The sequence below is a fragment of the Dryas octopetala genome, chromosome 1 (genome assembly GCF_963921425.1).
Source record: "Dryas octopetala chromosome 1, drDryOcto1.1, whole genome shotgun sequence".
NCBI lineage: Eukaryota > Viridiplantae > Streptophyta > Magnoliopsida > Rosales > Rosaceae > Dryas > Dryas octopetala.
Window position 1 is genome coordinate 10,033,466 of NC_141366.1, and position 18,897 is coordinate 10,052,362.

Sequence of the window (18,897 nt, forward strand, 5' to 3'; positions counted from 1 at the left end):
TAGGGAGATACAGAGTAAACCTCCAAAGTTCAATCGCTAAGGCATTTTTAATTTTTGAAAAAAAAAATTTGAGTAGGATACCAAACGGACCCTTAATTTGCCTTGCCAATAACGATAGAGAAAAAGAAGAAGAAGTAACGTATACATTGTCATCAAGTCGGCAACACAAATGTTGAATTTATGATATACTAACCAATAGCAAGCAGCCAACCAATCCGCCCTTTTTGTGGGTGCTTTGACCCGAATATATTAATCATAGGGGGACATATGAGGGGGTTACGAGTGAGAGTGGGAATTTTCTGTTTGATAATTTTTTTTTCTATTTCTATGTTAATCATTTTTTTATAGGTAAATTACTCGCAGGTATCTCAAGTATACACCTTTATTCACTTGAGTATCTCAATAAAAAAAAGTTGCTCAGAGATACCTCAACTATTGATTTTGCACACCCAGATACCTCTGTCAATTATTCCGTCAAACTTGCTGTTAATTGCCTACGTGGCACACTCACATACCTTTTAAAAAATGCCACGTGAACAAAAAAATAATAAAAAACTAAAAATTATAAAAAAATAAAAAAATAAAAAAATGGAGTTGCAGGCTTTGCAGCCTCCCTCCGAGACCCACCCAACCCAGCCACCCACCCCTCTGACCCCAGCCACCTTGCCGCCGACCCCAGCCACCACGTTGCAGACCCACCCGGCCACCCACCCTCTCTCTCTCTCTCTGAAACCCCAGCCCAAGCCCAGCCCCGAGCCCTCCTCCCTCCGCCTCCCCCGCGTCGGCCACCCAACTCAGTGACCCACCCACCTCCCTCCCCTCTTCGGCCACCAACTTCATCTCTCTCTTTCTGTCATTCTCTCTCCCTTTGTTTTTTTCTTTTTTTTCTCTCTCTCTCTCTCTTTCTCTTTCTCTTTTTCTCAGATCTCAACGAGGGTGGAGCTCAGGGCGGGGCGGGTCGTGGCTGGGGTTTCGGGGAGAAAAAGAGAATGAGTGAGGCAGAGAGAGAGGATAGGGGAGGGGAGAGAGAGTGGGTGGGTGGCTCGGATGGGGAGAGAGAGAGAGAGAGAGAGAGAGAGAGAGAGAGCGAGGCAGAGAGAGAAAGTGAGGGGCGGGGAGAGAGAGAGAGAGGCAGAGAGAGAGGAGAGGGGGGAGAGAGATGGGGTGGGTAGCCGAGTGGGTCGGCGGCGTGGTGGGTGGGTCGGCGGAAGGGTGGGTGGGTGGGTTGGGTGGGTCTCGGAGGGAGGGGTGGGAGGCGGAGGGAGGCTGCAAAGCCTGCAACTCCATTTTTTTCTTTATTTTTTTGTTTTTTATTTTTTATTTTTTTATTTTTTAAAAATTTATTTCATTTTTTTTTGTCCACGTGGCATTTTTTTAAAGGTATGTGAGTGTGCCACGTAGGCAATTAATGGCAGCCTGACGGAATAATTGATGAAGGTATCTGGGTGTGTAAAATCAGTAGTTGAGGTACCTCTGATCAACTTTTTTTTTATTGGGGTACTCAAATGAACAAGAGTGTATACTTGAAGTATCTGCGTGTAATTTGCCCTTTTTATTATTATTATTTACCCTATTTAAATATTGTCACTTTTTTTTTTATGTGAGAAAAGATTTAAACTTGGTACCTCTTCAATATTGTAGAAATAAATAACACTAAACCAATAACTAGTTTTATTTTTTTTGTTCTCAATAAGTAGTTGGTTATTATCGTTTTGTTTGTATTTTTTTTCCTTGGCTCCATAAGATCTTCTCATGCTGAGTCCACTGAAGAAACCATACAGTTTTCCCTTCAACATGCAAAGGCAGAGGGATTCTGCAAGCCTGGAGATTCAGTTGTGGCTTTGCACCGGATTAACACTGATGTGATCAAGACATTGACTATGATGTGATGAGGCTTAGGGGGCAAGTTAGGTTCAATTACCTTTTGACTTTCAGCATCCAATTTTGATCTTTTTTAGGGTTTAATTTTGAGCTTGGAACAAATGATGTAATACATTAATCTATTTTTGGTGGAAGTGAGCTGAAATTTGTGCACAAATTTTAAATGTAGCATCACCTCGATTTCTTGATGCTCTCTCTGATGATCCACAAATGCTAAATTGATGACCGAAATCCTAAGCTACCTTTGAACTTAAATGTAAACTGTCGTTTTGAAATTGTCCATTGAGAATGAACTTTGATCAGGTTCCTCAGTGATGTTATATGGAGGTTGATGATTGTTGTAGAACTTGAAAAGAAAGAACCGGTTAGACCTCCAAGTGCAGAATCTTTTACATAAAGTAAGTTTTGTCAAAAAAGTGTTCCAAGGAAACAAACCCCAGACCACCAAGATGATTTTCTTTAATTCATGAAGAACAATGGTACCATGTTATGAATGTATATATATATATATATATATATATACAGTTCCGTTCAAGTGAGGATGTCCTTTAAGAAAAGTAAGAGCATCATCTCTGAGTACCACCTGGCAGTGCAGTTCTATGATTAACACCATTCATATTTTAAGTCCTTCCTCAAGGGTCTGTAAAAAATTAGCCAAATCTGTAATTGTTTGGTTATCCAAACTATGTAAACAAGTACAGTCCGTCGGATAAAATTGAAATGATGTTTTCTATAATAAATTGGCTAAATAATCATCTCAGTTTTGTTCTTAATACAGATCGATATAAACTAAACTAATGAAATCATAACAACATAAAAAGACTAAATAATAATATATTGTTTGGAAATTTAGTGTGTGAAGCGAGGATGTCCAATACTAGATTCTAGTGATACATTAATATGTGAGAGCTAGACCTAGCTGGTGTATATATTATATACAGAAAACATGCTGGTGTATTGATACTTAGTTATGTGGTCTTTTTTATCTTGTATATGCATGTGAAGTGAGGTGGTCCAATGTTATGGTGGGTTTTGTAGTAGAGAAGTGCATGCCGGCCGGAGGAAAAGAACCAATTAATTTCTTTGGTATAGTGGCAATGTCTTTTTGGTCTTCTTGTTTTACAGACCCCTCGACTTCATCATGTCTCATGGAACTGCATACTTGACTCCTTAATTGGCTCTAGCTTCTGTCATATTTTAAACAAAACAAAAAAGTGATTGTAGGATGAGAGGTTGAGCCAGACAACACGCTAGGCAAGGTGCCTTCCCGTTCGATCCGTCTTCATTGCTAATATATTCAACTCAATACATGATAATTTGCTACCCACCCATAGTGGGTGGGCTTCCCTACTAACCCGAGGGATTTGGGGCGTGTTGAACAACACCTCGCCCAACTGGCTTAACTAGTCTCATACAATCAATCACTTTAATGCCCTGCTTAGTCACAAGCCCACGCTACAAGGCTCAGCAATAATAAGTTTGATATAAGTCCTTTTAAGCATTCATATCATTCTCTTTCTTTTCAATGTGGGATTCTAGTGCTATGTTAATGTGTAAGAGCCATAGCATTTGCATGTAAGATTGTTTAGTTAATTAATTAGGTTCAAAGGAAGCTGTAATTAGTATTTATTATCTTATTTAATTTAGATATATAGGATCGAGATTGCAGCTTTACCCTAGTTCCAATACTTGAGTACGTATTTGAAGTGCTTTACTAGAACGACCCATCTAATGAAATTTACTTAATTGTTCCAGGTTTTTTTTTTTTTCTTGAATGAAAAAATTTGGACAAAAGATATCATCAAGACTCGAATTTGTCTATTTCAAAGCCTAGCCTGCAAATAAGGAGGGAATGATTGGCTATAGAGGAACCCGGCCACAACCCCTAATTTGAAAGTTGAAACCAAGAGTACGTACTGGACCCCCGGTTTTGTTCTTAACGGTGGGGATATATATGTACAAAACGAATTTCCAGCTACATAAAAAAAACAATTAATTTGAGGTCCAAGTGGTGAATCCATCAATTAAATTGATGAAAATTCTGATTTAGGTTTTCGCTAATACACTCTCCTTGAAACTTGGCATCAGCTCATCTGGTAGCGGAAAAAAAGAAAAAAGAAAAAAGAAAAAAAAGTGATTGTGATGAGGACCATGAGGTGTTAAGCCAGGCAGCACACGTATTTTTACAAATGTAGGTGATTTGCTACCTACCCATAGTGGGTAGCTAGGGATACCCTACTTAATTCTAACCTGATGGCTAACCTGAGGGATTAAAGGCTTGCCTGCTTAGTGACTTAGTGTACGGTAGACACCACCTTACAAACTCTCACTCAATTTCCATCATACAACCAATCATTTTAATGTCCAGTTTAATTACAGGCCCTTGCTATCAGGCTCAGCAATTATAAAGTTTTGTGTAAACACTTACAACATTAGCATGATTGTATTTGTTTTCAATGTGGGATTCTATTATTATGCTCAACTTAATTAATTGGAAGAGCTAGAGCTAGCCGGTAAAACTTCACCGATCGAGTCAATAGATTTGCTTTCTTATATCGTGAAAACAAACTGGTCAAGGAGGCATCTGCAGCCATTAATTAGAGAAAAAAAGGGTGAAGAGGCGTATGACTCTCCTTCAACAACGAAACTAACAAGACAGAATCAGACTCCACTGCAATTTTGTTTATATTATTTTCCTTTAGCCATTTTTAGCCCCAAGAACAGTCCCAACATATATCTCAGCTACGAGGATTTGTCCTATACGCCCAGATTCGCTACAAACCCACAGATCCAATAAAATGCCCGTTACAATCTATATGTTCTTGTGCTCTCTGTGAGGCTTATTCCAAAGTTTATATATATTGAAGGAAACTCAAAGTTAGTTAATTATATGTTATAAATTTATAATTATACATGTTTTGCTTTCAGAGATTTATTTATAGTTTAATTCATTAATCGTACCAACTATTAATTGACAAAACTTTGGCAGTACTTGGCAGTCTGAAGAGTTTTACATATCATATCCTATCAATTTGTAGCAAAAACAATAGAGTGATCGTGGGTTGTGAGGGTTTGAGCCAAAGCAGCAAGCTAAGGCGGCAACATTTGAGACTGACAATAGTCCATATTTTAAAGAGAACAAAAAAGTGATTGTAGGATGTGAGGCGGGCGCTACTCAATATATGATTTGCTTCTCACCCGTAGTGGGTGAGGGTGCCCTACTAACCCGAGGGTTTTGGGGCGTACGTGCTCAACAAAGCACCTCACCCATCTAGCTTAACTTAGCTCATACAACCAATCACTTTAATGTCCTACTTAGTTATAAGCCTATATTACTAGGCTCAGCACTATTTGAGTTTGGAATAGTCTTTTTAAACACATATATCATTTAATTTCTTTTCAATGTGGGATTCCAGTGTAATGTTAACGTGCCAGTTGGTGATCATTGTCACTCTCAGTGCCGCACATTTGTTTGGGATACAGAAACCCTCCCTTTCTAGCTAATTACGAGTTTAGAACAAAGGCTTGTTTTACCTCTCCTTGAAGTGGAAACGTTTTGCTGAATGGCAATTAATTGGAGGCCCCTAATGATCCAGATTCAGACCCTCTTTCACCTTCTGAATGGATGATTAACTATCATCCATTATTGGTCGACCTGCAATACACAGTAAACCTTCATCCTAGTTAAAAGGGGATAATACACTTTCGTAACCAAAAAAGGGATATTACTTTGCTCTTTTTTTCTTTGTCAAAATATTACTTTGCTCTTCACTCCTTTTCGTTGAAAGAGCTCGAAAAACGCGTTAGAGGAACAACTTACTGCTCATATATTAATTAATTACTGCTGGTGATCTGCATGTGGCTTTTGCCTTGAGGTGTTATGTTTTCTATTTTTCTTCATTTTGTGTGGTTCTCGTTGTGGTGGAGACTGTGGAGTGGGACATTTGTTGTGGACCAAGGCCTGGTCGTATGTTTTGTGTCCGTGAATTACAATCTTGAAGGAGAAAAAAAAAAGAAAAAAAAAAAAAGAAAGAAATGTTTGTTGAAGAAAAACCAAATTGAAATCATGTACGTACGTAGATGGATTGAGTAGATCTTAATTGAAAAGTATATGTTTCTGGCTGCGTGTTAATTATATGTTTTAGTTACCTTGTTACCATTTATATCATTTTATATTTCGGTTCTCATTACTTTGTTTTTTTTTTTTGGTCGAAAGTTCTCATTACTTTGTAGACTTTAACTTTTTGGTAGAATTTTTGGCAGTCATGTTGGTCCACTTGTTTGCTAGATTGTGGGAAAGTAGTTAAAATTTGATTTTTGTTTTTTTGGGTTTAATTTGGAGTTTTGAACCGATGATCTAAAATATTATCTAGTTTTGGTGGGAGTCATTGTTTAAATTTGTGCACAAATTCTAAATGCAGCATCACCATGCATGATTCTCTTGATGGGCTGACCCCGTGACCAGTGGTGCATCATGTTAATTAGAATCTAACACAAAAAATTAGTTGTGTTGACTGTAAAGCTGAACTCATTGTTAGGCCACCATGCCAATGGTTTTGGGGCCTAGTGACACACTTGCTAAAGGATAGTGGTCAAGTTCAAGATTTACATATAAAAATAAACGTTGCATGTGAGATGGTAAACATGAACATTAATTAATTAAATTGATGATAACATTGCAGTTTGTGTACCGGGAAAAAGAAGAAGATACCATTGCAGTTTTGGTCTAGCTAGTTCCAGGCAGTACTTGAAAATTCACATATTAGAGATATCATTAAAATATTTACAATAATATAATTATTAAAATAATTTAATATATTAAATTTAATTTATAAAGATATATATAAATATATTAAAAATATAAACATATTAACATATAGCTATAGCTTTTGTGCCATTGGAACAAAAAACATAAAAACTATTGCTAAATGCTAAATATAGCATATAGCATAGCATATAAAGTCATTGTACATAATCACTTTAATCCCTTGTTTAGTTACAAGTCCACGCTACCAAGCTTGACAATCATTAACCTAGTAATTGACCTTATAAACATTTATGATATTCAACTTATTTTCAATGTGGGATTCTCTTCTTGATCAAGTTAATTTTTTAAAAATGAATTTGGTGATAGTTTCAAAGGTTAAACCGATCATGATCTCCAATTAATATCCATCTCTCATTCAAAGAGATTAGTGATGGATCATGAATTTTATTCTTTTGAATATAATAATGTAAACCATTTTGAGATAAACAATTAGTGATCATGAATTTTCGTAATCAATAATGACCAATTAAGAGATTAGAATTGTGCATGATTTTTGATATACAACAAAAGTTAGTTTTTATCATTTGTTAAAGGGTTTCCTTGAATCACTTTTTAGTCAACTTGTCTATGCAAAAGCTTCTAGACTTGGAGGTTAAAGTTTTATAACAAGAAGAACCTGATGAAAGTGCATACGTACTCAATCAAATGTCAAAATGTCAAGTTATTGTCAATACAATCATTGAGTTCCAAATTAGGTAATCTTGTGCAGACCCCCTTTGATAATTAGCAATCACTGTTGGTCGAAATTACTCGGTAAACTATTATTACTACATTTTTAGATCACACGACTACATAAACATTCCCATAATATATGGGTCATAAAAAACAGAAAAGAAAAGACCACTTTCCCACAATCTAGCAAACAAGTGGACCAACATGACTCTCACAATACTCAACAACTAGGTCGACTATCCACTATCAAAAAGTCAAAATGGTAAGGAGAAGCGAAACATAAAATGATATTATCTTGTCCATCATTTGATTAACCAAGTTCTTAGTGCGGAAAATAATCGGCTTGATGTACCACCTGTCTGTTGTTGCATTCACTTGGGCGCACAAATTAGCAAAATAGAAGTTGTTGTACTTGACAACAACTTGATCTAGCATACTTTGGAAGTGAGTCCAATATTCTTGGCCTTCAATCCCATTGTGATTCATTATGATCCCTTTTTCCCAAATTAGTTTTTGGCCTTCAATCCCAATGTGATTAATTATGATTCCTCTATACCAAAGTCTTTTGATATCCTTTGAGGAACGGATGAGACTCTTCATGAGGATGGCATAAGAAGTAACATGATGCCTACTCTTGAGACTGCATTGCTCGAAAGCAATCAAGTTCCGAAAAACTGAATCCGTTGTCTCATCAATTGACACCGGTGGGATTCTGATGATCACTTCACTTCTCAGTTGCTCGAAAGTTATGTTCAACAAACCGTCCTCTGTGGACCCTTTTTCAAACTTGATGTGACCATATATAAGTTGTGAAGCGCTGTATTTGAATGCCCATGTTTTAACTTCCCTTACTGGATAAATCAATGAACAAAGTGAAGGTCCTTTCATTGTAGGAAGAAGTAGGATCTCCTCACTCAAGTCAGTGGTGAGTGTGGTGATCTCATCAGTGGAGTCATCAAATTCAGTGGTGAGTCCGGTGACCTGGATTGACAAGTGATCAGCTGGTTCGTGCTCACCATTTGTCTGCTCGATAGTAATTACTGTAGAGTTCAAATTATCTTGTGCTGCAGGGAGGAAATAGAATTTATACAAGAGATGGAGCAAATGCTTGCACTCTATGTCCGCCGTGTCTGGTATTGCCTTTCGGCTAAGAGGATGAAGGAACTTGAGAGCAAGGCTAGCCGCGGAATATGACGCTTCACCCCTGAGATGAGGCTTGACAACACCATACAAAAATTTGAGAATAAAGAAAGGGATCTGATTTTCAAGTAATGCCAGATCATGTCGAAGAGCTGGGATCATCCAAGCACTATTGAATATTGGATCAGATTTGTCAGTTAAAGTCCCATTCACGTATTGCTCATACCTGAGGAAAAGCTCCAATGTGAAGCAACCATCAACCAACATCATTTCTGCAAGACCATCCGCCTCACAGCTCATCTTTTCAGCATAGCTTTGACGAACCTCCGCATCTAAACCATAAATTGCATTCGTGCACTCTTCCAAGCACTGTTGAGGATCTTCCATTCGTTGGAAAAAGTATTGTGTGTAATGCCATTTATACTCTCTCATAGCTTTAACGGTGTCATTTCCATGATTCAGTGGCCCAATTGACACAACGCTAGCGCTGTAGGCTTCATTATTGACTTGTCGAAGTTCATGTGGAACTCTAAAGATGCTCATCTCCTCTGTCAGCGGATTCAATTTTTGGAGCTTTTCTGTAATCACCTTCTTCATCATATCTTTCATATCCGCGAAGCTTGCTTTGGCTTCCTACAGTTTTATAGGTAAATCAATGTAAAGAAGATGAGGGAAATAAAAGAGAAAACAGAGCGAAAGAGAAGAACGCTATGCATATAAAGAATACATACATATATATATATATATATATATGTCTGTGTATGAAGTACACATGTATGTCTATATGATTCTTTTTTCCTTTACATCAATGATCCATCTAATTGCCAATTAGAAGCAAACATTTTTGCTTTGGTGCGTTGGTAGTTGGTACTGCATGCAAATTAATTAAACTTATTTATTTCTAATTTTCTATAGAGAGAGAGAGAGATGTTTTATTACCTGAATTTCCTCTCTGGATTTATTCATCTCAGCAGAATTTTCCCACTGTCGCTTGACCAATGCCTTAGTTTTATAGCTTAACAATGAAGTTCAGATATAGTAATACCCCAGTAGCATGACTCTACTCCCATGTCCCTTCCCCTTTATAATATCTGTGGAGTTAGGAAGAGCGGGATGAAGACAAAAGGCTGAATATTCCATTTGATAATGCTGGTGGGGTAAGTTATCACAAAATTTCTGTCACTCTCCATTTGATAAACGCGTTTCTTTTCTGAATTCTGATCCTTGGAAATTTCGAGCAAAGTGAGCTATGAAATGTGAATACCCTTAATAAAAACTTTAAAAGTAGTTAAATTAAAAGGTTAATAATTTAAAATTTTCATCACCTGCTACGCGTCTGCCGTGCTGCCTGGTTCACTTTTTTATTTCTCCACAGCCGAGGAGTGAAGTTTCCAGTTAAATGCGACATAATGAAGTTGAGTTGATGGGTCCTCTGTAGCACAACAAGACTTTGACGCAAACCAAATCAAAGAAAACATAGTATGAACGGTCCAGAGTCAGGAGGCTAATTATATAGTACTTCTGGAAGAACCAGCCTCATTGGGGTTGAATTACTATTTTTTCAATTTTTTAGTTGATTAGATATAGGCCCAGTTTCACTATGGGACAAACGATTCGGCCCATCTATTTTAGCTTTTCAGATGCGGCCCACCTATTTTAGCTTTTCAAATGCGGCCCAATTCATTCCACATAAGCAACGAACTGGACACAAAGTTCTAACAAATTACTTGTCATGCCATAATTAAGAAACACGGTAGATTCTAATATCAACCCAAAAATCAAGAGAAATTTAAAAAACTAACTCCAATTTGAGTTAATTAAAGATTTTTAACATTTAAAAAAAAAAAAATTTAACCCTCAAGAGGATCTGAACTCATTGTTAGGCCACCACGCCAATGTTTTTGGGGCCTAGACACTTGCTACAAGGATAATAGTCAAGTTCGAGATTTACATATAAAAAACAAACGTTTTAATTTTGGTGTAGTTCCAGACAGTACTTGAAAATTCGAAGTACTTTACTAGTTTACTAGAACGAACCATCTAATGAAATTCACTTGATTGTTCCACATGTACAGTTCCTCAATCCAATTTAAAACCCACAATTACCAAATCCATCTGTTCTTATGGTGTGGGACATCAACTGGTGTTTGGATATGGTGTGGGACATCAATTGGTGTTTGGATATTTAGTGGTTTGTTTACCAACTTTGAATGAGATTAAGCGAATTGGTAAGACAAAACATATCTAATGTATGAATGCCATGTAAGTTGCCACATAAGGTGGTATGAAATTATGGTATAAAAATGTGGTATATCTAGCACTACTGAGATAGAATAATGCTATACTTACCACATTTCTTATACCACATTTTTATACCATCTCACGTGTCATTACTTTATTGGACAGAGTTTTTCTTTTTCTTTTTGGGTTTTTATTTTTATTTTTTAGTATCCAATGTATGAATGCCATGTAAGTTGCCACATAAGGTGGTATGAAATTATGGTATAAAAATGTGGTATATCTAGCACTACTGAGATAGAATAATGCTATACTTACCACATTTCTTATACCACATTTTTATACCATCTCACGTGTCATTACTTTATTGGACAGAGTTTTTCTTTTTCTTTTTGGGTTTTTATTTTTATTTTTTAGTATCCAATGTATGAATGCCATGTAAGTTGCCACATAAGGTGGTATGAAATTATGGTATAAAAATGTGGTATATCTAGCACTACTGAACAAGATATACTTTGAATATTTACCGTCAAAGTTTGATAAATGTACCAATTAATTCGCTTTGAATGTTTTTACTGTCTTCTTGTTTCAACTGGTGTTTGGATATGGTGTGGGACATCAATTGGTGTTTGGATATTTAGTGGTTTGTTTACCAACTTTGAATGAGATTAAGCGAATTGGTAAGACAAAACATATCTAATGTATGAATGCCATGTAAGTTGCCACATAAGGTGGTATGAAATTATGGTATAAAAATGTGGTATATCTAGCACTACTGAGATAGAATAATGCTATACTTACCACATTTCTTATACCACATTTTTATACCATCTCACGTGTCATTACTTTATTGGACAGAGTTTTTCTTTTTCTTTTTGGGTTTTTATTTTTATTTTTTAGTATCCAATGTATGAATGCCATGTAAGTTGCCACATAAGGTGGTATGAAATTATGGTATAAAAATGTGGTATATCTAGCACTACTGAACAAGATATACTTTGAATATTTACCGTCAAAGTTTGATAAATGTACCAATTAATTCGCTTTGAATGTTTTTACTGTCTTCTTGTTTTACAGACCTCTCTACCTTTATTTTGCAGAGAAAACAAAAAAGTGATTGTGTGTCATGAGGGGTTTAGCCAGGTAGCACGCTTGGTAACCAGACCAATTTTTAATTTGCTTTGCTACCCACCCATAGAGAGTGGAACACCCATACAGAGTGTAGTGCTCTACTGACCCGAGAGCTTAGGGCGTAAAGGGACCTCAACATCACCTCTTCTACCTGGTGTTTCTCACACAACCAATCACTTTAATGCCCTGTTTAGTTACAAGCCCACGCTACCAGGCTCGGCAAATATTAACCTAGTAATTGAGCTTATAAACATTTGTGATATTTAACTTATTTTCAATGTGGGATTCTCTTCTTGAGTTAATTTTAAAAAAATAAATTTGGTTATAGTTTCAAAGGTTAAACCGATCATAATCTCCAATTAATATCCATCTCTCATTCAAAGAGATTAGTGATCATGATTTTTATTCTTTTGAATATAATATAAACCATTTTGAGATAAACAATTAGTGATCATGAATTTTCGTAATCAATAATGACCAAGAGATTAGAATTGTGATTTTTGATATACAACAATAAGTTAAAAGGCGTTTTTTATTTATATATGTGGGTAAACCAAGTCAGTTTTTATATTAAAAAAAAAAGAAGTTAGTTTCATTTGTTGATTTAAGATTAAAGACCACCGTTGAATTTGATCCAACAGTAGTTGCTTAAGATGTTTTCACTCAAGCATGTCAGTATGTCAGTTTTTATTAAAAAAGAAAAAAAAACGATGAAAGGGAACGATCGCGATGGGACTCGAACCCACAATCTCCCGCTCCGGAGGCGAGCGCCTTATCCATTAGGCCACGCGATCAGTTAATAGAAAATGTACAAAACTCTTTATATATACAAGACGTTTCTTTACACCTTTAGTTGCTTCTTCAAGCCTTATTAATAGAACTTTTAAAAAGACATGCATGTTCATCTCTCAGGATGATGCTACAATTAGAGTCAGTCAAGGATTAACATACAGAGCAACATAACTTCAAGGTTCACAAAAATGGCGGTGTCAAATTGTTTAATGCTGGCAACAGGGTTTTGTGAATGGCATCTGCAAAGTTCATAGAACAAAATTGAAGAAATAAAAAGAATTTGTCATTTGGATGCTCATGCAATCATTCACTTGTACAACTATAAGAAAGAAAAAGAAAAAAATCAAATTGCAATATATATTTTATACAAAATGAATCCAATTCCAGGTAGGAAACAAATCCACAAGGCTAAAACCATGTTGCCAGAAGTGGCATTGTCATTGCAAAAAGAAACTTCAAATGTTTCTTTACTAGCTATGTAGATAGATGATATATCCAATACAGAAACTCAAAGAAGAACACGCATATATACCATGGTATGGACTTCCCAGGCCTACTGCCTATCTCAAACCATTTCATAAAACTTGTTACAGGTACTGTTACATTGGGTGGTGTTAACAACTGTGATCTTTTAAGAGGAAGAAGAAGTATTCTTGATCTTGTATCGGTAACAAAGGCGCTTCTTCTTGATCATTGATCCATTCTCAATAGTGAGCACAACATTTCCAGGTTCGTTGTTCATGAAAGAATTTCGGATAGGACCCTCTTGCACAGCATTAATCTTCCTTCCCTTTGAAATAATAATGCCGTATGATCCCTCATCAGTTGGGAAAAATTCTTCCTTGTAGTTCACTTCCCAACCCATCACAGTAACCTCCCAGATTAAAGTAGTTCCTACCTGTTTCACATAAAACATTAAAACATTAAAATGGTTTTGGCTTTACCATATAATTTCCATGCTAATGTTGCAATGAACAAGTACAACATTGGGTGAAAGTATTTACAAATATGTTTTGTCTGAATGAGAGTTTTTCATCATGAATATAATGAAGAAGAGGAAATGAATCTAAGAGATCCAATTACAGGGTTAAAAAAATAATTAAAGAATGTGAAAACTTCTTTAAGTGCATATACCTCTGGTGCTGGGATTTGAATGGTTTCTGATGATGATTGATGGACGGTAATCTCTGAGACAGCATCTTCAGTATAGAAGTCGGAATCATTTTCCCGCCTCAGCCCTCCATAATGGACTGGTAGCTCCTCTGCAGCTATGTACCTGCAATGAAGAAGCTTCAAATTTGGTTCAGTAGTTCCAAATAGACCAATTACCACCTATTAATTAATGACATTGAAGAGATATATATTACTTGAGCAAGACTTCTGTGACCCTGGAAGGGCGAGCAAAGACGAATTTGCTATTGGTTCTTGGGGTTAAGAAAGGTGTTAGGAGAGCGCTAGCACTGAAGGCATAGTACCAGAAAGGAACATTGATGAAGATCTGCAGAGGAAAATAAACGGTTCCATCACTTGCAGTACAAGAAACATTAATGAACACTACTCTAGCTAGTATTATTAGTCTTGATTGGTTGATAAACTTGGAGCATTGATAGTTTATAGTGATCTAAAAATGGACATTGTGCCCAAATAAAGTTGAGGCTAAACTTAGATTAATGAACAAATCAAAGTGTCATGAATAAGAGAGTTGCATATGAAGAAATTCTTACATTTCTTCCAACAAATTCAGGATAATTGTCCTGAAGCAGCGCAACCACCTGCTTCGTAACAAGACGAAACTCCTTCTTAGAAGGACCAGGCATTTCCTTGAGATCATTGACTAGGAGTATTGAGGACATCCCACCAGGGTTAAAGTCGAGCATCTGAATTGTTTTCTCCAATAGTTGAACCCTCCACCTTATAAACTTTTCACGCTTCTCATCAGTCCCTAGTATCTTGTTGTATACCTCTTCATCCCCAAGCATCTTAAAGCTGCTGTAACAAACTGGGTGTCCTTCACGACCCACACCATTCATGTGCCTTATGGAACGAAGATCATCACCAAAGTCCTCATCCAAGATCGAATCGATCTTGTTGTCCTTCCTCCATTGGAGGGTATTCCTCAACATCTCAAAAGCATCATTGACCTCGAACTCCCTGGCCCTCAAGAACTTCAATAGTATCACATCAGTGCTATTATCTCCTTTACTAGGCAATAAGGGCACCCCCCAAATTGCAATATCCTTATTGATCACATCAACCTTTCTTTCCTGATCAATAGCCACATTGTTCTCCTTTTCCTCATCTTCTTTCTTGGAAGCTTTATTCTCTTCAGCATCTTTTTTCTCTTCTATCACTACCAAACTTTCTTCTACTGCTGCTTTTGCAGCTTCATTCTCTTCTGCTTTCCCCACATTTTCCATTATTTTCTTTTCCTCTCCACCTTCCATCTCCAATACCTTTTCCTTCTCTTCAATCTCTTCTACCTTCTCAGAAGTTTCCTTCTCTTTCTCAGTTTCTTTCACATCTTCCTCTTTCTCTCCACCTTCCTTCTCCAATATCTTTTCCTTCTCATGCCTTACTACTTGATCCTCATTTTCCTTAAGCAACTTGTTCTCGTGTATTGCCTTTTCAATCTTCGATCTCAGCTCCATCAATGCCCTTCTCTCATGCTCTTTCAAGTCAGATGAACTTTTCTCAACTGTAGTAGATTCTGAAACATATCCTTCCTCAACCTGATCATTCTTCTTCTCTTCCTCCACAACCACCTCCCCTAATTCGGCTTCCTCTTTCTTGTCCTCCACCACAATCTCCCTTGCTTCAGCTTCATTCACCTTCTTCACCTCTTCAATTACAGCCTCATTCTTTTCTGATTCAAAAGTTTCCCCTGCATTTTTCACATCCTCACTTTCAATACCCTTGTCTAGGATATCCTTGGATGGCTCTTTTTCTTGTTCTTCAGAATAAGTGGCTTTATCCTTCTGGCGATCTTCTGACTTCTCTCCTGTTGCCATGGTTGAACTTTACCAGATAGAATTTAGATTTTTCTCTTTAAAATTTGATTTGAGAATTGCAAAAGAAATGAAATATAGAAGAGAAGGCATTGGTGTGAGACGATTGAAGCAGATTAACCAAGACCTAACACTTGTACCCTGTTTTTCTCCCCTGTTTTCTCTGTTTCTATATTTGGAGGGTAATGAAACGGTTCTAAATGAGAGTTGGAAATTTCTTGGATCTAAGCTTGTCTTGTCAGAGTAACAAATTTATCAAGTCTTTAACGAGAAGGTCAAATTTATCTATTCAGAGAATATTAATGGATTAGGACCTATTTACCAGGCTACCACAAATCTCAAATTCCCAATTTTATAATTAACCTAGTAGGTAGTAGGGGTGGCAATTGAGTTTTATTTGTTCCATCTTTAGCTTCTGCCATTTCGGATTCCTATCAATCTGGTATTAGTCAATTCTAATTTGACCTATTTAATTATTAATGGTTTCAAAAAAAAAGTTCATGATATTAACATAACATGTTTATTAACCTTATCACATTAGGACACACACACACATATCTCGTAAATTATAAACTTAAAACTAGAACCTCTTATTTAATGACCAAACTGTAGTAGGGGTGGCAATTGAGTTTTATTTGTGCCATCTTTAGCTTCTGCCATTTCGGATTCCTATCAATCTGGTATTAGTCAATTCTAATTTGACCTATTTAATTATTAATAGTTTCAAAAAAAAAGTTCATGATATTAACATAACATGTTTATTAACCTTATCACATTAGGACACACACACATATCTCGTAAATTATAAACTTAAAACTAGAACCTCTTATTTAATGACCAAACTCATCACTCTTACTGTCCTACACACCCCCATAACATAAAAACCCCTCTAATTTTATTAAAATATATATATATATATATATAGATTCATAAACTACAAATTTTAATCAATGAAAAAAAATATATATATGACATTTAATTTCTTGGTATAATATTAGTTAGAATAAGGTTGTCATGTCAAAATTGAATTATTCAGTGTATATGTCAATAGGTCATGGCATATTCAGATTCATTTCACTTTCGAATTTGTGGCAAGTAATAATTAACTAAGACCCGTTAAATTTGTCTTAAATTTGGGTTATGTTCTCCTGTCATGTCAAGAATTGTCACCCTTACTAGCTAACTAATACATTTGAGAATTGAGATAAAATAATATTACAATTGAAATATAAATAATATTTCAATTTAATTAACTAGCTAACACATTGGATCCCTCAAATTGAGACATAAATATAATATTAAAATCTTTTCACATATATATATACTTGAGGGCTAAGTACCATGCACCATGCTATGAATTTCTCGGGAAATAAAGACTATGACCTAATTAAACCAGCCACCAATTAAGCTTAGCTGGGCATATCATTGTCGGTTATAGTGTTATAGAGTCTTCTAGATAAACTAAAACCCTAGATTTTCCCGGAGGTTGTTATTTGTTAACCGTTCCCAAACCTCAACTCCCCATTTTTCTCAACCCATAAACCCTCTCTCTCTCTCTCTCTCTCTCTCTCTCTCTCTCTCTCTCTCTCTCTCTCCAGCAAGGCATCAAGTCAGTTTTTTATAAGTTTTGCAGTTGTAAAATATCAACTACGTCTTCTTAGGTCTGCTTCTGTCTACTCTTGTACAACAGCAAACAGATTAACAACCAAACCAAGAATCACCTTACTACTCCTTGGACAGTATCTTACTAACTCAGGTAATCTCTCTCTGTGACATCTCTAGTTATATGTTTCAGTTTTTATGCTGCATTTAAGTTTCTAACTAAGCTTAAAAAAGCTTCATTTCCAACAACTTTTGGTTTTTTGCATGGCAAGCTACTAATTAATAATCTTATGCATGTGGGATTTTTATGCTCTTCATTTTACTATTTGTCTTCAACATTTACTTAGATTCTTTATATCTTTTTCAGGTTAGTTTTTTTTTGGGTAGAATTTTCAGGTTAGTTTTCAGCAGACCGGCCATGTCCTTGAGTTCACTTTCCAACTTTGAAACAGTACTACCTCAGTACTTTTTTGACTCAGAGATGATGACTTGTAGTTTCCAACAAATTACAGAAGCAGAGCTACCAGCAGATGATGGTCATCATTTCCTCCAATATTATTCTAACAATAACTTCCTAATTGATCCATGCATGTATGACCCCTTTTCCTATAATCTTCAAAGCCTTGAAAATCATGACACTCATCCTCTTCTTGATCCATACGACCTCTCTTCTCCACATATGATTTCTCTCGCACCTCATATATTACCATTGCAAGATTTCCATCCCTACCCCTACCCGAAACGCCACAAATCCTGCAAAGATTACTTGTACCCGGATTTTACACCCACTTTCTCCAATGGGTTTGCTCCAAATTCTTGCCACATGCCTGAGTTGTTGCCTCCCGGGGTCTTCACTCCTCCGTTGCTTAAATTTCCACATCCGGGAAAAATTAATGATGAGAAGATTAATGTGAAGAAAGTGGAGGAAAAATGTGTGTCCGCGCAGAGTATTGCAGCGAGAGAGAGGAGGAGGAAAATCACAGAGAAGACTCAGGAGCTGGGGAAGCTTGTTCCTGGAGGAAGTAAGATGAACACAGCGGAGATGCTCACTGCTGCTTACAACTATGTCAACTACTTGCAGGCCCAAGTTGGGATTCTTCAATTCATGTGGTCATTTCAGGTATTTTCCCTGAGTTTCCCTTTAAATTTTGCTTGCATACTCTATCCAAAATTACAATTACTTTTTCTATATTTTTCTAATTACATTTTTTTATTTATTAAATTGGTCAATAATTGTTACTAACATCTTGCAGGAATTCAAGGGAACTACTACTGAAGAGCTACAAGTTGTTGCATCTCCTGTTATTCAAGAGAAGCTATATTTGGAGAACAAGTGCTTGGTCCCCAAAGAGTTTGTGGAGATGTTAGCTAAACATTTTGATGCTCAACCAAAACCTTCAATCTCCAACAATCTCAAACAGCTGCTCACATCCAGTGGTTGACTATAATACTATGCATGTAAATATTTTCTCTTCAGCATCCTATTTTATTTTTCTTCAGTGCTTGTATAGTTGTATGTACTTATGTTTTTATTTGCCTTAAAAAGTTGCAGTAAATTTCATTTCTACCCGTAGACGAAATATACAGATCCACACCACGGCACACAAA

General features: G+C 36.3%; 3 protein-coding genes and 1 non-coding gene across 4 annotated transcripts; 1 reads left to right on the forward strand and 3 right to left on the reverse strand.

Moving 5' to 3' along the window:
- Positions 1-7,445: 7,445 nt before the first annotated feature.
- Positions 7,446-9,641, reverse strand: LOC147297612 (UPF0481 protein At3g47200-like). The gene is made up of 2 exons (XM_086228999.1): positions 9,461-9,641; positions 7,446-9,154 (listed from the first exon to the last, which is right to left on the reverse strand). The coding sequence occupies exons 1-2, from the start codon at positions 9,485-9,487 to the stop codon at positions 7,628-7,630; spliced, it is 1,554 nt and encodes a 517-aa protein (XP_086085125.1). The 5' UTR covers positions 9,488-9,641; the 3' UTR covers positions 7,446-7,627.
- Positions 9,642-12,611: 2,970 nt separating this feature from the next.
- Positions 12,612-12,684, reverse strand: TRNAR-CCG (transfer RNA arginine (anticodon CCG)). Its single transcript has one exon. It is a non-coding gene; the product is annotated as a tRNA-Arg (tRNA).
- A 340-nt stretch (positions 12,685-13,024) lies between these two features.
- Positions 13,025-16,025, reverse strand: LOC147297614 (patellin-4-like). The gene is made up of 4 exons (XM_086228905.1): positions 14,407-16,025; positions 14,050-14,180; positions 13,817-13,958; positions 13,025-13,580 (listed from the first exon to the last, which is right to left on the reverse strand). Exons 1-4 carry the CDS (start codon positions 15,688-15,690, stop codon positions 13,314-13,316), a joined length of 1,824 nt encoding a protein of 607 aa, XP_086085031.1. The 5' UTR covers positions 15,691-16,025; the 3' UTR covers positions 13,025-13,313.
- Positions 16,026-17,707: 1,682 nt separating this feature from the next.
- LOC147297615 (transcription factor bHLH53-like) lies at positions 17,708-18,731 on the forward strand. Its single transcript, XM_086236306.1, has 2 exons — positions 17,708-18,409; positions 18,543-18,731. Exons 1-2 carry the CDS (start codon positions 17,708-17,710, stop codon positions 18,729-18,731), a joined length of 891 nt encoding a protein of 296 aa, XP_086092432.1.
- Positions 18,732-18,897: the final 166 nt, after the last annotated feature.